The sequence below is a fragment of the Lissotriton vulgaris genome, chromosome 11 (assembly GCF_964263255.1).
Source record: "Lissotriton vulgaris chromosome 11, aLisVul1.2, whole genome shotgun sequence".
NCBI classification, from domain to species: Eukaryota; Metazoa; Chordata; class Amphibia; order Caudata; family Salamandridae; genus Lissotriton; species Lissotriton vulgaris.
The window spans coordinates 993,229,189-993,251,806 of NC_141699.1; the positions used below are offsets into that span (position 1 = coordinate 993,229,189).

General features: G+C 42.4%; 1 protein-coding gene across 1 annotated transcript in view; it reads right to left on the reverse strand.

The window, feature by feature from the left end:
- The window catches only part of AHSG (alpha 2-HS glycoprotein), a 60,267-nt gene that overhangs the window by 17,423 nt on the left and 20,226 nt on the right, over positions 1 to 22,618 (reverse strand). Inside the window, exons 3-4 of the mRNA XM_086944236.1 lie at positions 18,671 to 18,755; positions 3,558 to 3,721 (exon numbers count right to left, since the gene is read on the reverse strand). Of these exons, the coding sequence (XP_086800362.1) occupies positions 3,558 to 3,721; positions 18,671 to 18,755 (249 nt within the window). The remainder of the gene's footprint in view (positions 1 to 3,557; positions 3,722 to 18,670; positions 18,756 to 22,618) is intronic.

The following is a 22,618-nucleotide window of genomic DNA, read 5'->3' on the forward strand; positions in this document are numbered from 1 at the left end:
AACGAGATGCTGAAAAAGAGAATTGAATTCCGATACCTATACTTTTTCAAAGTGGCTTCGCGATGATACCCATGTTTATTCACATGGCTGTGTAAAATACATACATTGATCAATATTCAGATTCTATAAGCACAAGCTCAAAGGCACTGGCCCATTGGGGCCACTTAGGTCTCATGTTGTTGTAAGCCACTGATTGCTACTCTGGAAAAGATATTGTTTATGTTTTCTTTTCATTCCACATTTTCACAGGAGGTTGTCTGTCTGACTCTTACCTGAAAACAAGCATTGGCAAAGCCAACAAGTCTGGCCTTTGCAAGCTAACTATTATTATTGTTGTTATAATTCATTATTATTATTTTGATTTCTTTCTTGCAAATATATGCAGTAGAAATCAAAGTGTAAGGGGCCTGATTATGATGTTGGTGATGATGCGCCTGCTTTGCGCCGGAACAGCACCGCCAAAGCTGTGCATGGTCCGCCCACCAGATTACAAGTTCAACTCATGTCTGACGGGCTTTCCTTTTGCCGTTGCCATGGGGGTTCCTGAAAAACGGGCACTGCAATGAGAACGCAAAATCAGTTCCAGCATGGCATGGACTGTGAAGTCCATACCGTGCTGGAGCTTGAGGAGCATGCGAACAGTGGGGCACATGTTGTGCCCCTGTGAATGCATCCCCATGGCGGCGGGGGAATGGAGGCCCTGGTGGTTTACCACGGCCAGCCTTTTCATTGCAGGCTCACTGCCATTAAAAAGCTGGGGGTGGGGAGACTCATAATATGCTCGGCGGACCACGGGGTCCGACCTTGCCTATTGGATACCCCTGTCCACTGTGCCACCAACAGGGAATGGCAATTCCCTGGTGCAACTGGTGCAGCTGTGACAGTCTGAATGGCTGGATTGGAATAGGGCAACTGCAGCACCGCCACCACTGCACCACCGCAAGTCTGTAATTCGCCCCAAAGTAAAAATATCACAATGCATAAATACATTTAAAACAACTTGAACTCAAAACAGCAATGATGAAGAGATTAGCTCATGAGCCCAAGCACTTCAGTGGACACTTTTCCAAGCAGGTGTGCTTAAGTGCAAAAACAAAAACGCCATCACTTATAGTGAAGTGAGCCAACGGCTGAAGAGGGCTGACCCATTTTCCTCGTGCTGTAGTCTGTAATGGAATGAACCAAAATGTGAATGACCCTTAAGCGGAATAATTAACACCTTCAGCGCGGCGCAGATTCCTGCGCTGTGCTGAACGTTCTAATGAGCCAACGGGCTCATGACGGAACGGTTCCGTCATGAGCACAGGCCAACCGACCAGCGACGGCTCGTGGAGGGAGTTACGGAGGGGCAGGAGGGCGGGGAGGGGGAGGGGCAGGATGGAGGTTGCTAAAAACCGGCATATGGATAATTGCAGGTAAGTAAACAATTTAATTAATAAAACGAATTTCGTAGCTCGCACTGCATTGTATTTTGCGATGCAAGGCGCACTACGAAATTCGTTTTATTAATTAAATTGTTTACTTACCTGCAATTATCCATATGCCGGTTTTTAGCAACCTCCACCCTGCCCCTCCCCCTCCCCACCCTCCTGCCCCACCGTAACTCCCTCCACGAGCCGTCGCTGCAACCGACGCTCATGACGGAACCGTTCCATCAATAGCATCGAAGGGGTTAACAAGGCAAGAGGGTTGACTGTAAGCCTTTCTTTGTGTACATATGCATGTATTTTTCATTATGATTTTGTTTTTGTGGAAATCATGAGGCTGGCAAGACAGCTAAAGCAATCTCTCCACTCCATACTTCTACAATATGTAGAATTATGCACAGTGAGAATAGGAGCAGGGTGTTGAAGGTCATTACATTACTAGATGTACACTCACTAATCTGCTTCACATGCAGATTTCTAGCAGTAGTACTGGGAATGCATGTGATTTACAAAGCATAGTAAATCTGTAGCCTTACGTATATGTACTACAGAGTTACTACTTCTAATTGAAGCAGTGCACAATATGTTTTCAAAGTAGAAAATAAATATCGCTATTGCTTGGTTAGAGACAAAAATTTACCGCTGTGGTGCGGCGATTTTTATCGCAGATAAACCTTGGTATTACCAAGGTTTATCGCAAATGCGATAAAAATCGGCCGCAATGCGTGAATATCGCTGAAAAGTCAGCGATATTCATGCATTACCGAGCTAATGCACTTATCCATGTTATCCACCTCCCATTGGATAACATGGCTAAGAACTGCTCAGGGGCAGGTGTTAGCTGTTGGAGATATTCGCGATTAGCGCGAATATCTCCAAAAGTTGGTAATAGGAGATAGCGATGTTAGCGACTGTTTCCAGTCGCTAACATCTTGGCACACCCACTTTGCATGTCATTAGTGATAAATATCACTGACATGCAAAGCGGGGCCCAAGATGGTCGCTATCTCCTACTAGCTGTCGCTAACTGGTGTTAGCGACAGCTAGGTAACAGGGAGATAATTTTATCTCCGCTTTCTTGGCTTTTAAAGCCAAAAAAGCGGAGATAAACCCCCTTGATAATATGCCCCAAAGTTCTGAAAGACTAGGAGAATATAACCCATTATCCTATTCTATCCTTTCAAGAAGAGTAGTGATGGCTGTGCAATGGAATAAATTAAGCAAATATATGTTTGTACTGACCTGATGAGAGGGAGGCTATTGTCGGACGGTGTCCTGGGCCAAGGTTCTGCCTATTCCTCAGCCACAGGCCCAACTGGAACTATTCCAGTTAAGATTCTTATTCTTTATTGGATGCATGTCCCGGGTTCCCAAAGCAATAGCTCCGACTGTGTAATTTCTGCCCTGTCAGTTTGATTAGTTATTGGGTTAGGATTATTGTAAAGTTACGAGATAGGGCATGGTATGAGTCAACAGTAAAACCTGATAATACATGGACATTGTAAGGGCTGTGCAAATGCGAAAGTGTAGGGTTAGTTATATGGGTAGGAATAGGGGCTAAAAAGAGTGAGAAAATGAGTTAGGGCAAAGGCGAGGGTTAGAGGTAGTGTTAGTAAAGTGAGAATAGAAAAGCACCATGTTTATCATGTAGCTCCTTATTGTAGGGACCGTTTTGCAATAGACATTGACCTAAAACATGTGGTAGATTCAAGGGAATGGATTTATTGTCGTTGGGCCCGATTCACAGAACTAACTTAAGACAAAATCCTAAACTTACTACTTTTGGTATTCACAGAAGTTAGGATTTTGTCTTAAGTTTGTCTTAAGGCAGACTTAAGACAGACTTAAGTTAGGATGTTGTCTTAAGTTTGTCTTAAGTCTGTCTTAAGTTTGTCTTAAGACAAACTTAAGACAAAATCCTAACTTCTGTGAATACCAAAAGTAGTAAGTTTAGGATTTTGTCTTAAGTTAGTTCTGTGAATCGGCCCCGTAGTAATTATTTATCATGGCATTTTCTTTCATGATCTAGGATTAGGCTGGACTACATCATTTCTCATGTTTTATGTGGGTGGAATATCAAGCTTAGTCATTGGCTCTTCAAATGGTGAATGAATGGCGTTTGATACATACCCAAATTCTAGCACGTCCAATTTCATGAAATAGAAAATAGACATTGTCCTCAGGACCGTTGACTTGCTGGAGTAAAGCATCAACAGCTTGAGCTACCTGCGTGTCATTCATCCGTGCCAGCAGAGGGCAGGTTGGACAAACGCTTCTAATATCTTCTGCTGAATCTGAAAGATGAAGCACAATTATAGTGGGTTGTCAAATACAAGAGACAGATCATTTTACCACATGTATTACTTTTCTTTAAATTACATCTTTCAAGTCCTTATTTGTCCATTGCTTTTTGCTCCTTTGTGTTGTATGCAACATTTTGGGTTTTTTCGAGCTATTTTTTTAATCATATTGTCTCCTGTTTCTCCCATTTAACAAGGCAATCTGTGCTCTCTACTAGAATTTGTTTCTGTTAGGATATCACCCTGTACTTTCTTTGACCATACACCTTCTTACAATACCACATGCTTGCTTCCTGCACACCCTTTGTTTTTTTCCTCTCAATTGTTGAGAGAAAAAAATCCTTTGATTTATATTCATACCTTCTGTGATCAAATGAGAAAACTGATAGAAAATCGCTCTGACTTTCTGCGGATAACAAGTTGTTAAACTTAAGCCAGGGCCATCGCGACTTGTTGAGTTATACCACACTTAGTCGCTTAGTGGAGAAGTGTGGCTCAATGATTAGAGCGGCAGACCCTGATGCAGAGGGCTAGCCCGGGACCAGGGTTCAATTCCCCGCCTCGGCGGGTCTTGAACTCAAAAATTCCACGGACCTGAAAAATTCTCGCCTCGGTGCCTATTCCAATCATGGAGTCCCACTCTGCAACTCTGGGCAATAGCATGCTTAATCTCCACAACGGCCCCCACAACGCTAAGAATGCCTGGCCTCCACCTTGGGGGTGCCCAGGAGTGGACGCCTCACAGCGAAAGCCAGGATGGGTTCCACAGCGGTATTCGTACAAGCGCCTTGAGACCCTTGCGGGTGAGTAGTGTGCTATACAAGTATCAATTTACATTTAGTGGTTGTGACAGGGAGTCAGAAGAGAAGGGTCATCATTATTGGAATTAGGGTTATGAATTGAAGATCATTCTGGCACAAGTAGTTAATCCTCTTGCTAAATGTGTAGAACTTATAGAGTTGAGGGTGCAGTTACATGATAGTCTCTGAATGCCAATCAGAAGAAACTGAAGTGCTAGTAATTCTATCAAAAGTTTTCAGAGTCCAAGAAGTTACGAGTAGATTATGTCCTATTTATAACAGAGAAAGAGAGAGAGGGATAAAATTCATTCACAATCTGTATTAATACTGTGGCAGATTCAATCATTGTGTTAAGCATTGTAGAAGAATACCTAGATTATTCAAGATTTAAGCACTGATGAAATTATCCACAGAAAGACAACAGCCAGCAGAAAGCTAGATTCCTTGACAATGAAGGAGGCTGGCTTGTCGAGTGAAAAAATTAAGTTAGTTCCAAAAATGGATAGTTAATACAATGCGTTCGGCAGTAGATCATTCCCTTGAAAATTATTTTGTTGCTTGGACAGGAAAACACATTTTCACAGTGTTTAGACTCTGGAGCTTTAGAGAATTGTATAGATATGCAGTTTGCCCAATCTTTACAAGCTCTAGTAATTAAGGAAATGGTTCTCGATTAGATGAAGACAAGTGATGGGTCTGTGTTATCCTCAGGTCTGGTGTGGTTTGGTATGCATATGATTTCTCTGATTTGTTTTGGAAGTGATCAAGAGAAGGGATGTACGTTGTTACAACGCATGCTTTTACCACGCATGCTGTAACAACGCAAGTTTTAAAGCGCATTCCATTACAACGCATTACACTGGGGGGGGTGCTGGATAGTGAATAGTTTAATTTACTATTCCAACACCAGTCCCCGTGGACACTAGGGAAGGTGTTGGATAGTAAATTAAAACTATTCCCTATCCTAGAGCACCCCCCAGTGTAATGCGTTGTAATGGTTTTCGTTTTAAAGTCTGCGTTGTAATAGCACTGCGTGCTAAAAGTTGCGTCATAAAGGTTGTTCCCCCAAGAGAAGATTTATTTTGATTCGATAGACACTGCTCAGTTCAAGGTTATTTTGCATATGCTTTGGTTGACTTTCGTAACGTCTTTATTGACTGGGCAGCAAGGAAAGTGCATTTAAATTCAGATTATTGTTAAATTACATTTTAAGGGAGTCCAAGAGGGTGACAAATGGTATACTGCACTTACACAAAGTTAGGCTGTTTGATTATCAGGTCATGCCTTTCGGACTATGCATTGCTCCTGAAGCAAATTGCTGCAAGGATTTCTGAAAGTACTCTGCAGTGTCTACTTGGATGATATTCTAATTTATTCAAACCTTAAGAGAAATACATACATGTTCATGGATTTTTACAGAAATTATGAGATCACCATCTCTTTACTTAGCTGGATAGATGTGTTTTCCAATATACAAAAGTAGAGTTTTTCAGATACATAATTCAAACAGAGGGCTTCAACTGTTCAATGGCCCGCACCCACCACAGACCACAGTCAAAGTTTTTCAAAGTGTTTTTGGCTTTGCCAATTTTTATAGACTGTGCATTCATCAGTCTTCTGAAATCCCATTAATAAGTTACTACATAAAGGAACCATCTTTGAGTGGTAAAAAGAGGCAGATCAGGCGTTTTTTTTTATTAAAGGAATGCTTTAAAGTGGTTATATTTTCCAACACCCAGGTAAACAATACTAATCTACAAATTTAATGCATTGATCCAAAGCCTCTGAATTAGTATTTGAGGTTCTTTGCTCTTAGTATAGCATGGACACACAATTCTGAATACCATTTAGACTCCCTCAGTCTGGATACATATCACTTCTATTGCTACGTCTCAGGTATACCCACCCTCGTAATCCACCTCTGGATAACATCCTGATTGGCTGATACTGAGCTCTTGACAATGGTCAAACTCATTCCTATATGGGCAAAGTATAGGCTTTATGCTCAGCACTGAAATTAGCAACATGAATGGCAAAGTACATTGGGAGCAGTGACAGATTAAGTACATATTTTTCTCACAACACAGTAAAGAGAAGGTAAATGGTTTGAAAGTGTGTGAGTAAAAAATCATACCGGGGATTAAAACAAAAGGAAAAGATGCGCTCAGGTTTTATGGCAAGAAATCCTACAAAAAGGAGACATGAAGACACAGGTCCAAGTTCCCATGGCATACATGGCAGATGACATCATGTATCACTTAAGGTTCGAAGCTAAAACATTAGCTCGCATCCCATTGTAACTAGAGGGCAGACATGCAATTCACCCTCCACACTTAACACATGTTCAAGAGGGACCAACTAGAATGTGCCCCAGTGAATGCACAGTGAGTTAAGCTACCAACAAATGTGTCCTGCATGGATCCCTTTCCTATGCATTCTCAAAGATATCCAATCTCAAGTTGACTGATTTAGTGATAGTGTCCGATAGACCGGACATTGTCAAAATATCACCTGATGATCACTGCCTTTGGGTTGTATGACGTTTCAACGCATGCTTTTACCACGCATGCCTTTACAAGGCAGGTATAACAACGCAAGTCGTTACAACTATTTGCGTTGGGGGGCGCTGGATAGTGGAATAATTTTCTATTCCAACTCCAGTCCCCGTGGATAGTAGGGAAGGTGTTGGATAGAAAATTAAACTATTCCCTATCCAACAGCGCCCTCCAGCGAAAGTCGTTGTAACGACTTTCGTTTTAATTCCTGCGTTGTAATGGTAGTGCGTGGTAAAAGTTTTGTTGTAAACGATGTTCCCCCTGTCTTTGGCATTTTTCTCTTTTGTACACAGCTCACAAAATCCAGCCTCAGTCTACCAAACAACTAAGAAAGAATCACTGTTTATACTCAAGCTGATGCATAATGTAAGATCACTGCCTAACTTTGGAATGGCCCTTTGTCAGATCCTTTTCAGGGAGCCATGGTGCAAGCATGAGCTATAGGGCCTCAGCAATGGGAGCTTTGGTAATTTGTCTCTGATCTTCCAGGTTTGCACAACTATGGCTCTGCAACTCGGCCAAGAATAATTCTCTCTGCACTTGACTGTCAGTGGTAGGTATGGCAAGATGTCCCTGGGTGGTAGATTGGGGTGCTTCAAGCTCAGAACTCAACAACAAGCGAATAACTGATTGTCTAACCTAGGGCTTTGTCTTTGTTAAAATTAAAGTACTTTAATACACAAAGAAAACTCAATACTGCAGACCACTGGTCATAGATACAGATCTTTCATTGGTGCAAGGAACCTGTACTTGGACCTTGTAATGCCTCCTGCCCTCCTCTCTTCACTCTCTGCCCTCTCCTGGGTTAAAGTTCTGTCTTGTTACCTCCAGTATGTCCCACGCAGTGGGATTACAGAGACCACGTTCCCTTTCTCCACTACTTGCTGGGGATGAAGTCCCCATGCCTGCTAAGGGTCCTTGAGGCGGTACAAAAGGGGGTGGTAATGGACGGAGCATCTAAACCAATCAAACACTCACACCCAGTCAAAAGATCTGGGTTAAATCCATCACCGTTTTTTATCCCACTCTGCCACCCCAGTTCAGACATGGCTATATGCAAATCAGTCTGACCCTGTGCCTCATGGGAGCACAATTGATTTGACAGAGTAGAAGCTGCATGTTCAGCAGCTCCCTCTCTGTCAAAGCGATGCCGTCTCCCACAGGAGGCAGGGAGCTAGCTGGGACCGAAGGGGCCTTGAGCCTCCCCCCAGGGTCCCCAACAGAGTGGGTACCCTGGGTGGAACCAGAGCTCCCCCAAGTGAGGCTGGACCCCAGGGGATGAAATTGACCCAGGGTAGGGGGACCAAGCAGTCCCCCTCCTGAATACATTTGTAACACTTTTTGTTTAAAGACCAGCAAGTCGCCGAAGGCCCCACCCCCTTTCTCCACCACTCTGAAAGCCTGCCTCCTGGTGCACTGCTGGTTCGGGAATACATTTCCCTTGGCTCCAGAGGGTCCTTGGGGGCCAACAAGACCTTTTGGTACCTCCAGTAAGTCCCACGCAGTGGGATTACAGAGAGACCACGTTCCCTTTCTCCACTACTTGCTGGGGGATGAAGTCCCCATGCCTGCTAAGGGTCCTTGAGGGGCAGGAATCCCTCCTGTTACCTCCAGTAAGTGTGACACAGTGGGATTGCGGAGAGGTGATCAGAGGCCACACACCCTTTTTCCATCACTCTGCAAATGCTCCTTCTGCCGCAATACCATTGGGGGATTAAGGCCCCTGAATGCTGAGAGTCCTCAGGGGCCAACAAGCCCTCCTGTTACCTCCAGTAAGTCCCAAACAGCGAGATTGCTGAGAGTTTGTTGGAGGCCACGCCCCCTTTCTCCACCAGTCTTCAAATGCACCTCCTGGTGCACTACTGGATGGGGGATGAAGTCTTCTTGGAAGCTGAGGGCCTTTAGGGCCAAGAAGCCCTCCTGTTACCTCTTGTAAGTGTAACAGAGCAGGATTCATGAGAGCTGGTCGGAGACTCTACCCCCTTTCTTCCGCACTCTACAAACGCGACTACTAATTGAAAAAAATCACAGAACTTCACTGAAAAAAAAACAAAGGTTACAGGGACATTATAGTTAGGAAATTGAATTTAAAAAACTTAGAAATTCAATGAAAAAACAAAGGTTAAAGAGACGTTATAGTTAGACTGACATTTGACTTGTACGAAACCAGAGAAATTCAGCAGTTATGCCCCGCAATGTACTTATTATGACCTCACACATTACATCACTCATGACATGGTCAGTGACATCACTCATGACATCTCAAATTACATCACTGATGACATCTCAATATATCACTGATGACATCACTGAAGACATCCCTGATGACATCATCCTCACACACCTACTCATCGCAACTCACATATCAACTCACCCATCCAGCCACTAATGTGACCACTTACTCACATATACAGCCACCCATGCACCTAAACACTGACCAATACAGCCACCGATACATCCAGTCATACAGATATACAGACACGTACACACCCACTCATACACCCATACAGTCATTCTCATATGCAATCAATCACCTGCCTACTCACTCACCCATACAGTCACTCACACATCTACTCACTTACTCATACATATACTAACACATCTATATACTCATCGGTACAGTCACTGGGAGGAGAACACTCTCCCATCTAACCTCTATCACACTCACTCACTCCCAGATACAGCAACTCACATACTCATTTAGTTACCCATACAGCTATATACACACCCAATCACTCACCCATACACCCACTTTAACACACATTAATACACCCATACAGTCACATATGTACCCTGTCACTCAGCCATACAACCGCACAATTGCATGGCGCCTGTCTGGCTCACATTTTCTTCATCTTGTTTCTTTTTGTCCATAATTTTACTTCTTCAACCATTTTGAATCTGTTTGTCTGCAATAGTCATCCAATAGTGCCATCCACACTCCAGGTATTAATGCCATTTTACAAGTTTCTAGTGAGAATGCTGTGCCCATCCGGACCTCTTGCAAAATCACGACAGATGCAGGGGTTCTTCAAAAACAGGTCGGGCTGACGAAGTAACGAAACCGCCAGAAGCAGGTTCACGGATGCATGAGATTAGATGTGGGACGCTGTTAGTTGTGAAATATGGGCATAGGAGGGAATGAAAGATCGTTCGTTTTTGCTTCTGAGTGATTAACGTGATATTTGAGAAATTAGTGTTGCGAGAATGAGAGAGGGAGGACCGTTTTGAATAAGTGAGGGAGAGCGTGTGTAATGAATGCACATGAGAGAGCATGGAAGGTGAGAGAATGATCGATGATGCATGTGTTTACGAGATGTGTAAAACAATTATGGAGTGAATGAAATAAGGAAGGTGGGGCGTTAAGACGGAACGGCATGTTAGAATATAGAGGGCGGTTACTTCGAGAGCAGCAGTTTAATAAAGACTCTTGGCAAGGGGGAGATCATATTTAGCTAAATGGGCTGTTGGAGTGGAATTAACCGTCATAATACAAGATCAGTTTCAAATGTCTTCAGAGACTATTCACTGCATGATATTAATGGACTGCAATGACAGTTAGTTTAGTCTTAGAGCAGATATTGAATTCTAAGTGTTGATAAAAGGTTGACCATGTTACTCACTGCGCACTTTAATGTAGTCAATAAATTTGTATTTTTTTGTATTATTTCCAGCGTACCCTGATGAAGAGCACTTGATGCTCGAAATGCATTGGTTTTTAATAAATGCTGTTTTTGAAGAACCCCTGCATCTGTCGTGATTTTGCAAGAGGTCCAGATGGGCACAGCATTCTCACTAGAAACTTGTAAAATGGCATTAATACCTGGAGTGTGGATGGCAGTATTGGATGACTATTGCGGACAAACAGATTCAAAATGGTTGAAGAAGTAAAATTATGGACAAAAAGAAACAAGATGAAGAAAATGTGAGCCAGACAGGCGCCATGCAATTGTGCAGTTGGTTGGGGCACTTCACTGCCCTCTCCAAGGACTTTATCACAGGTGCCATAGGGTTTTGGCACTAATCCGACCAGCACGCAGATGTGGAACTTAATAATTACCGGATGAAATAATGTTGAACATGTAAAGAAATGGAGTGCTCCCCATGCCCCCTATTTTTTGACTCAGCTATACAGACATGTATGTACCTTCCCAGTCACCCATTCAACCACTCATGCACTCTCTCATACACCATTTACAGCCACTGATACATCACACCTTAACCCATACAGCCACTCATTCATCCTCTAATTCACCATTACAGCCACTTACACACCAACTCACTCAACCATACAGATAACCATACAGCCACTTAATTACTCATACACCCACTGACACACCACCATGCTCACCCACACAAAATCTTGCACACCCACTCACTCTTGTATACAGTCTCTCACATACTCACTCACTCTTGTATACACCACTTGCACACCCACTCACTCACCCATATACAAACTCCAACAGCCACTTACCTTAGTATATATGTTTAACACTCTGTAACTTTTAGAAAACACTCACAGTCACTCGATGCTGTCATCAATTATGTAAATAGTAATGTATTTAGTGATGTCATTTGAGATGTCACCGGTGCTATCAGCAGTGATGTCACTGACCATGTCATGAGTGATGTAATATGTGAGGCCATAAGCAATGCATTGCAGGGGTGCACATTATAGTTAGCTAAGCTAATTAGAACTGCTGAATTTCTCAGTTTTTTTACAGGTCAAATGTCAGTCTAACTATACTGTCCCTGTAACCTTTGTTTTTTTCAGTGAATATATATGTGCTTCATTTCAATCAGATCTATTTCTGATTGTGCCCTTTTCATACCAATAAGTTAAACATCTTCAAGATTTTGTGCTCTCACCCTCCAGGGGTTTTCAACCAGCCGGAACAGAGAGGTGAGAGCTCTGAATTGAGAAAATCGCCTTTTGATCTCCCCAGAAATGTCCCCAAAACATGCACCAAGGTTTAACATTAACAGCATTTCTTTTGCATTTGAAAACCTTTGAGTCACAGCCAACAGTTTTGGAAAGTGGGTGAAGTCAGCATCATTCAGCTGTTCTTTGAATAGCACAAACTTACTTTCAAATGAGAAAATTCTATTCATTATGGAGAACATAAGCTGTTATTTGCCTTGCAGCATCAAATCGTGAGCGTTGAAGTGTGCGAATAGATCTGAATGAAAAAGGAGCATTAGAAGCAACTTCCCATCCTTTAGTGCTGTGAATGATTGACCACTACTGTTTACAAAGTTTTCAATTTGAGGAAGAAAGTGATGAACCACTCCAGAACTTTCCCTTTGCTTAGTCATCGCACTTCAGAGTGCATGGAGTGGTCTGTATATTCAGCTTCGGAATCCTGCAGAATTGGTTTAAAATGTCTATGGTTAAGGGCTTTGGCACGAATAAAATTAACAATTTTCACTGCAAGTTCTGGGACATTATTCAATTCTCCTTGCTTTAATTTTGCAGACAGAACTTCTGGTGAATAATGCAGTGGTAGTCTTTGACAGTCTGTCCTGTGAGGTTCTTTGTAAACAGAGATAAAAGCCTACCATGGCAGGGGCCTTATTTGTTGTGATGCTGACAAGATTGTTTAGTGGTATGTGATGTGTTCTCCTCTTGTGTGCCCTTGCAGTGGTAGAAGGCATAGGAGCTCTTCTTTTAGATGAATTTATTGGTCCAAAGACCTCACCCAAACTAGTAACCTGGCCACATCACCTATATATGTTGACCCATCCATGGCAATTTAAAAAAAAAATGTTAGAATCTTATATGGCGCGAATTAGACCCGAGATATTGGGTATCAGAGCATTTTACATAGCACCAGTTTCATTACAGAAGGACACATTCATTTTTTTGTTAGGCACCGGGAGATTATGTGATTTGCCCAGAATCACAGGATGTTTTAGCGTTGTTGCCGAGACTCGAACCCGGTTCCCCAGCTTCGACGTTGATCGCTCTAGCCGTAAGGCTACATACTCTCCCCAATGCTGAAGAAAAGTAACCCTCCAACTGCTTTGAGCACCTGCCCCTGTCTGATAGCTGTAATGGGATTATTTCCTTTAAAATGCTGGCTTTATTACTATAGTTTTCAAATAAAAATTTGAATGCCGAAAGGAAATATTTCTTCACCAACTCAGCCTCCATGAATGGTTTCTTATGTTTGGCCAGCAAGTAGCATATTTTGAATGATGCTTCTGTAACAGCCTCAAATTCCTTCATCTGACAAAGGAAGAGCCTCCTCATGGAAAAGAAGAGGTTGCTTCAATGATGCCGCTTTTGCAGATCACGCTTTTGAGTTCAATGGGAAGTTCTTGGTGTGTCAGGTTTTGCAGTGTCACTCCAGCTCATATTTTTAATGACATTTACTTTCTCTTTGTAAAGCAAAAAGGAGGCTTTGTCTTCTGGACATTCAGCAAAAAAGTATTCTTTTTCCCATGCTGCCTGTATTGCGCTGTGTTCACTCTGTATGGATCTGGGTTGTTTGCAGTGCTTGGTAACTGGACTGAAGGCCATCGCAGAGCTCTCCAGCTGGTGTATTATTGTCCAATAAGTAACAAGGGCCAGGAATCAAACTTTCTACCTCACGACCGATGGACTGATACCTCCTCATGACCGATGGACCGACAAGGCTCACGGCTGATGGACCATCACCACCTCACGACAGTTGGACCAACACCATCTCACGACCAATGGCCTGAGGTCATCTCGTGACCAATAGACTGAAACTGTCTCTTGACAACAGGACTGATACCTTGGCTCACAACAAATGGAGCAGAGCCATGACTCATTAAAAAAGGGCTGGCACCTCAGCTCACAACAAAAAAACGGGTACTTCGGCTCACGACAAAAGGACGGGCACCTCGTCTCACGACAAAAGGACGGGCGCCTCGGCTCACAGCAAAAGGACTGACAGAGAGTCTTGGCTACAGACCTTTCTGAGCAACACCAAAGCAATGTTATTCAATTAAACATGCAAAGTGGTGTGTAAAAAGTGAGGCATGCACATTGTGATTAAACATTGAATTTTTAACACACAAATTGGCCTTGGTCCATTCTCAGAGACCAGAGAAGCACATTAGGAAAAGTAATTTTTGCAATATGCTTGCAACTTGCCAGGTATCCTAGTTTGATGGGTGAAAGGTACCCCGCCTGAGCATATCTAGTTTTGTCTGCCTGCCCCAGAAGTGACAGCATCAAACACAGTGCAGAATTAAAAGGCAGCAAAGAAAAGTGATAATGATGCCAACGAATGGTAACTGATTGGCAGGCTAAAATCCCCTTTTTTGTAGCCTTTTTGTTAAGATGCATTAGGTTGCCAAGCAAAAGCACATGTGCCCTGCCTGCAATCTCGACCTAAACAAAAGGAAGGTTGCAAAACAGAAATCCACTCTGGAAGAAAATAATGCTAGAAAACCACACTAATACAGGACTGCTATATATTTTATGGATGATACATAAGGATTAAAGACAATAATTTTCTCTAATGTAACGGAAATAGGATTGTCACCTTCCACAGTTAACAACACTGGATATTTGCCCACCTCTAGAAGTGATTTTTAAGGGGATGGGGCACAATGGCTGGGCTTATAATGGCTGGTATAAGCCTGGAGCTCCAACATTCCAATGTTTCTTTGTTCACAGCTCAGGTTGTGAACAAAGGCTTCAGGGAGCCTGAGGGGATTCCAATCCCCTCACGCTCCCAAAAGGCTTTGTTTTTTTTGTTAGAACATTCTGTCCTCTAGTGACAGAATGTTCTAATATCCTTATAGCCCTTCGTAGATGGGCTACACCGCTATTAAAGTCCCTCTCCCTTGTCAAAGGCCCTCGCCTTCGGCTCGGGGCCTTTAACGCTGGAGAGGGCCTTTAATAGCTGGTATAACCCTCTATGGCAAGCTATAAGGCTATAATATAATTTTCTTGTCATTGCAATATGTAAGCAGTTCTATTCCTCATCTGCACACTTTCACATACAAGCACATTTATATTTGGCACACCTGACCATTGCTCTCTATGCGCTCTGCAGAGGCAGTCCAAGGATTGGATGAGCATGTATTCTGAACCCATTTTTGACCCACTGATGGGTACTGCTTTGCCTTAGGCTTGAAGTGCACAGTTCGCAGCTTTGCCCTTTCATAAACACCTGCAAACAACCTGAGCGCACACAGATATAGAGGCAGCTCTTTTCACAGTACATCACACAAAAGGAATATATTGCATGAAAATAACTACAGAAACACAACATCCTACCAAATAAAACTCAGGGAATTCAAAAGTAAATAAAGTGTGAAAAAAGAGCAATAACATGGTGTCCCAGGCTGGGTGGCCAATATCCTTTTTTTATTGACTACAGCTGGTGATGAGGCATGGAGTAGGGCTCATGGTAATTACTGGTAGTGCTCCACAGTGACACCCACCTCCCAGGGGGACACCACTAGTTTTAAGGCTCTGCAGAGGCTCAAACACTGGGCCCGATTCACAGAACTAACTTAAGACAAAATCCTAAACTTACTACCATTTTCGTATTCACAGAAGGCACTTACTCATTTCGGTATTCACAGAAGTGAGGAGTCCTAACTTTAGGACTCCTAAATGTCTTCTGTGAATACCGAAAGTCCTAAAGTTAGGATTTTTCTCAATTTAGTAGTAGTAAAGTTAGGACTCCTAACTTTAGGACTCCTAAATGCCTTTTGTGAATACCGAAAGTCTTAAAAATAGGATTTTTCTCAGTTTAGTAGTAGTAAAGTTGAGAAAAATCCTAATTTTAAGACTTTCGGTATTCACAGAAGGCATTTAGGAGTCCGAAAGTTAGGAGTCCTAACTTTACTACTACTAAATTGAGAAAAATCCTAACTTTAAGACTTTCGGTATTCACAGAAGGCATTTAAGAGTCCTAAAGTTAGGACTCCTAACTTCTTTGAATACCGAAATGAGTAAGTGCCTTCTGTGAATACCAAAATGAGTAAGTGCCTTCTGTGAATACCAAAATGGTAGTAAGTTTAGGATTTTGTCTTAAGTTAGTTCTGCGAATCGGGCCCAGAGTCATTAAGTCACCCTTATTATTTTCAGCAATCCTTTTTATTAGCAGTTTCAGACTGAGACAAAAAATAGAACGGGCACCAAATTAAAATTAGTCCCCATTTGTTACTACAGGTAACATTAAGTGGCCCATGTTTGCAAATTACAAACCAGAACAGCACTTTGACTGAAGAAACACTATAACATAATATATATATATATATAAACCATGTACTTACCTTTGGTAAAGAACTCTTTGATAGATGTTTATTTGCAATGATTAGTGACTAATGTTCACCCATAACACACACGCAGTTACAGGTGAGACAGCATTCACCTGTAAACAGACATGCAGAAACAAGAGGAATGCTGCTGTGTCCTGTAAAGAGAGACAAGGAGGCTGGTTTTAACCTGTAACAAGAGACGTGCAGTGACATGGTGGGCATGAGGGACACGGTCAAACTGGGACATAAAATATGCCCTGGTATCAAAATAAAATTGGCCTCTTTAGTAAATTAGATAACTAAAAATGTGGCCCATATCAACAAATGTGGACAGTTTTTATCTCTAAAGACATGCTGCATGAGTTTTTTGCAAGGTATGGAAGACTGCATGGATTTGAGCTTTGTGCACGCAATGTTACTTTTAATATCAAGGAATAGTAAAACCTGGCCCAGCAGACCCTAAAACAGGCCCACAAACAGTCAAAAAACAGTCCAATAACTGGCCTGAAAGGCAACCTGCAGGCAGATTTTACAGGGTAGACAGGCTTCCTGATGAGGAGGGCAGCTGGCTGGCTGCGAGCAGGCTGGGAAAGAAGGGAAACAAGCTGGTCGGCGAGGGGGGTTGCAGGCTGGCCATATTCACGGGAGGCCCCCTGCTGCATCTGTAGTCCTCTGGGAGGGCAGAGAGAGCAGTCTGCAAGCGGCCTGGACACTGCAGGCGGTGTGGACAGAGTAGGCTGCATCCAGCAACGTCCTCAGCAGAGGTAGCTGGAAGCTTGCTGAAAGGATCCTTAAAAGTCGGCTGTGAATGTGCAACAGCTTGACTTTTAACCCCTTGCATGTGGCCACGATTCTGCGCCTGTGCGGCAAAATCGCAAGTGGGCGGGTTTATGACGGCCCCCAGCCGTCATCAGCACACGAGCACCGTCGTGCATGATGGCTGGGGGCCGTCATCAGCATGCAAGGGGTTAAAGGGCCTTTGCTTCCCGCCAGTGCCTGGTGATTGACGTCCCTGAGGCTTTCAGTAAACACAAAAGAGGGCCACTGGAGCATATGGAGTGAAGTTGCTATCGCACATGCTACAGAGGCAGTCCTTTATGTTTACTAAAAAACTCAGCGGAGCCCGCTACGAAGCAACTGTCTCTGGCTTGCCCAAGCAAGAACGGGGCCATGAAAAGGTCTGTGGCCCAACAAGCAAGTACTGGTGGCCTCTGGTGTGGCCCGCGGGCTGTACTCTGAGTACCACAGCACTAAAAGATTCTGTTCCAAATATAGCACTTCCTCTAGAAACAGGAGGTCTTCCCATTACCACCCAACTTTAAATTAGACTCTGTGGATCTTTCTACAATTATTAGTTACATTGCAATTCCCAACAGCCATTAATTATGGGACAGCAATACAGTGAAAAAATAGTAAATATGTATTTTTTTATTTCACATTTCGAATTTCTGACTTCTCACCAATTCCCTTGGAACAGGAACTGCATTTCTCCTACTTTTCAGAGATGATCAGAGGGCAGCAGAGATTATGCATTTTTCCTTCCCACAGACCTTGATTGAAAAACCATATAGTAGCATGTCAGCCCCGGGTGGGAAATTAGCAAAGAGCATGTTAGGGTTTAGTCTTTCAAGGCCTATACGAGGATTCTGTAGACCTAAGTGCAGTGTTGGTCTATTAGAGGTTTATCCATGCCAGATATTAAAGATAACCATTGATTTTGTAAATTATTTCCATTAAGCATACTATGTATCCCATATGTAAAGTCTGGCATACCTTTGTCCTTCGTCGACTAATTTTGCATAGGCCCGGGGAAGCACGTCACAGACAAATCCTAATAGGCTTTTCATTAGAAAGATTCAATATTCAGCTAATAGCCTCTGTCAAGGACTGTCATTGACTCATTACTTGTCCTCCAAAGCCCTATTTATACCAATGATGTCAATAAAGCCCTCTGCTTAGTCTACCAATGCTGTGACATCACAGAAATTGCATCAGAAGACCTAAGGAAGTAGAATTTTCAACTTTACTTTTATGCCAATCTACCACTTTCCACGCTGATGAGGAGTTGAGTGGCATCATCTGAAATCAGACACTTATCTACACTTTCCTGTTTTGAAATCATTATTCAATGATATCTAACGCATATATGATGGGTAATATAGAATGTGAAACTGTAAATTAGCCCTTTAAGCGCTGCCGTCGGCCAATGGCCGACGGCAGCGCTACCTCGCCAGTGCTGCCGTCGGCCATTGGCCGACGGCATTCCACCCGCGATCAAAAACGGCCGCACCGCGGCGGGAATTACCGCCGCGGTAAACGGGTTAAATAAAACAACTTACCAGGCTCTGATTTGCAGTTGTAGCTCAGAACAGTAAAGTTGCCATCAAGTTTGAGCAGTTTGACATCGCAATCACCTTCAACTGTCTGTAGGTAAAACAGAAATCTGAAATTTAGACTTAAATTCAAGACAATTATAGATCATTCACTGCGAAGCTGTGGACATTTACTTTAACTACTATATCTAATCTGTTTTTGTAAAATGTTTTTAGGTGAAAAGCAGTTGTGTGATTGTGGTTGTAAATTCACACCATCATGTAATGTTGTCATATAGAATGATCAGCAGCTAAGAATCAGCCATTACAAGCCAACAACACATCAGCCACACTTAAGCCATTATAGATTCACAACTAGGTAGGATGTGACTATATGTAATTTAAGGAAGATGACATTCATGATATTTTCCAAGCTATTTTACCCCATGATTTGAACATGTTCTGCCTTGGAAAATTTAAATAAAGGATCGCACAAGTTTAGGCACTATATTTTCATACTGAAAACTGGGCCGGTGTTCCACAAAATAATCTGCACATTAATAGTTCTAGGGCGCCTTTTTCTGGATAGTGCTGTGTTGACAAAAATTAATACCACAGGACTAGAGTCAATGCTGCATATGCTTTGAAATTGTGAAATTGTTGAAGTAGGCAATTAGATGATCATAAAAATTTTGAAAAGCTAACTAGAATGATCTTTTGAATTCACTCCTTTCGAAGTGATATTTTGAGTATTACCTCAATAGCACTGCATCATGATCTAACTCACATATCCTCAATCTATACTGCTGAAGAAAGAGAAGGGGGTAGATTGACAGTCAGTCAAAAGCCTTATTCGGAACACATTATGTGAACCGTAAAAGCAACAGGTTAATACAATAAAATATATAACAATATATTTATAACATGCATCTCATAAAACCAAAATTCACACAGCGGCACAACAGTTAAAATAACATCTAAAATAGATTTAAGAAATACAATGGAAAACAAACATCTCACAAATTTGCATCAAATTCCTGCAATAGCCATTACGATTTAAAATTGGATTGATATGATACCATGTGAATATAGCCACTAAATCACAAAGGGCAGTGACAGCAAAACAAAGCCTGAGATGTGTAGTAAGGGCCCTGACCCAATTAAGTAATTTTATTCCCTGAGTCATCAAATAGAGCTCTAATACAGATCACTTTAGAAAGCAACAGGACGACCCTATGGCATACTGTCACGTCCCCTAGTTCATATAAACGTTTGCCTACCGCCTGTTAATGAATGGTTCTGTCTTGTAGAAAAAGAGGTTTAAGAAGGTATTTCCTGGGAATTAGGTAAAACTTACAAGAAAGTGCTAAGTGCTGAGTAGTCTGCTCTGACCAATCATCACAAGGGCATTTTCAGGTGATTTTACCACAACCTTCATTTTTTTGAGATACAGTCAAATAATGGAAAGTGAGAAGGTACATATACTGTGTATTATTAGTTATCTTGAGGTAAAATATACATCCAGGCTGATCATTCCATACTATATAACGCCCCGCTGATACCTTGGGGAAGTCTACTTGTACCCTATTCCCACGGCAGACCCCCAAACACAATTTCTGGTATATCTTTTTTGGAACACCTTAAAATTTCCTCTTGGTGAGACCATAAGTCGCTCTCTGTCTGGTCCAATCCAGACAGGGCCTGCTTTATATTTCATAGCCAGGGCATTCCATTCATCATATCTAGGTCTGCATATCGTTTCCTGTTTGGACCACACAGATCACCATAATAGGAGGGAATCACTTTCATGGTAGCCAAGAAGAAATCAACACCCAATTCAAATGAATAATGGATGCTGGAGTAGAGAGAGTACTGCCAGAAGCCTCTGTAGAAAGGCATCTTCTAACGTATGTAGAACACCCTTGTCCCTAGTAGCCCAGTAGGGTGAGCATTTTGAGCAGTTTCTTTGTTTCCTACTTTTGAGGCAAACCTCATCAACCCTTTATTGTTCATGATCATATTTGATGCACAGATCTCCCTATGGCACTTCAAGTCCAGTTTAGATGAAAACTGGATCTCCAGATAACTAAAAGTGTTTGTATTTAGTAATTTCATTTTTGGCACACTTGTGTGGCATCCAGGGTGAATTGACCGCACCTTTTGGTATAAGGAGAGGGGTATCCTGGGGACCTTCCTCTTCTCTTTATACATAAATGACGGGGAAAAAACACTGCAGGTGGTGGGTACAGTTACACCCAGGATTGGGAGGATACAGCAGCTGAAAAATAATATGAACTTTGTGTGAAAATCTAAACTACAACTACCAAGGCGCTATGAGGTAATGGCGCTGTTACATGCAAGCAGTACGCTCCTACCCACTTTCACTGATAAAAGGTTCTCGTGAGCCACCCCCAAGCTGACGAGCTTTGGAACACCTGCACGCTATGAGTGGAATTATACCTGAGAAAATTGGCAGCATATCCAGCAACCCATAAATATTCTATACTGATGAGGAAGGAATCCCGAAACACTGATGTTTAGAGATACAATTTCAAAAGATTGCATTAACTGAAAAATTATATGAACTTTGTGTGAAAAATTGAACTACATCTACCAAGAAGCTATAAGGTAATGGGGCTGTTACATGCAAGCAGTGCGCTCCTACCCCCTTTCACTATTAATACATCTGCTGATGGATCTGTTAGGAATTAGTAGAACTATGCCCGTTCGCATCTGCCTTCTACAGGTGTTTTCCAAATTGAAAGTTAACTCGAGAAATGATTGAGTGAGTGGCATCAGAAATGCTACTTCTTCATTGAAGACCGACTAAGGGAACATAATTTACAATGGCGCTCCCGCTTACGCACTTCAGCATCTCCAGCTGGTGCAGAACCAGGCTGCCCGCCTGGTACATGGCCTACCCAAATATCACCACTCTTCACCCCTTCTTATTGCCCTTCACTGGCTCCCCATCAAACAACGCGCTCTGTTCAAACTTGGCTGTCTTACTTTTCAAGCTCGAGCGGGCACTGCCCCTGTTTTTATCAACTCCTCCATTGCCAATTACTGCCCCTCTAGAGCGTTAAGCTCCTCTTCTAAATCTTTATTAGTTATTCCCCGATTTAAGAAAAAAGATCGGGAGGTCAGAAATTCTCGGTTCTGACACCTACCTTTTGGAACTCTCTCCCACCCCAGGTCAGACTTTCCCCTTCCTACCTTGAGTTCCGCAAAGCTCTCAAGACTTTTCTGTTCCAACAAGCTTTCAGCATATAGCCCCCAGTGTCCGCCTTAGCTCAAGAATCCTCTAGCGCCAAGAAACTGCACAGTGTACGCGCGCTTTATACATTTTTAAAAATTCAAATTCAAATTCAAATACGGTGGTGCCTCTCCTACAATAAGGAGGACTGGGCCACTGGAAGGGCTGGATAATGAGTGTTGGTTGGAAATTGCCTTTTGGAACGCAACCCGGTCTGCAGGCATGGTTTTAAAGATTTCTGCTAATAAGTGAGTTATTCAAATAAGATAATAGTGCAATGGGTTGAAAATGGTCGATCGCAGGCTTCTTTAACAGTTGTGTAATTCTTGATTTTCACATTGCAGTGTGAACAGTGTGAACTTGAAAGGAGTGTCGAGGGTGTTCAATCCTTTAATAATGGTAAGGTCTACTGTCTGAAGTCTGGCTTTGGTATGGTGTTTGATGTGTTGCTTCCATCTGTTATTTAGTAGAAAAGGCAGGAATGTAAGTTTTGCATTTTGTTGGTCTGGGTACTTGTGGGTAAGAGGGGGCTTTGTTTCTGAATGTGTGTATTTGTGATGAAAGTAGGTATACGTTTTTTAAATATACTATTAATGGAATACGGTTTGGAGAAAGATGTTGGGATTTTTTACATCTATTTGAGAAAGTAATGCACTTAAGTGGTTGGAGTTGGTGGGCTCATGAATTTTAGTGATGAAAATATTTGGTTATTGGCTTTG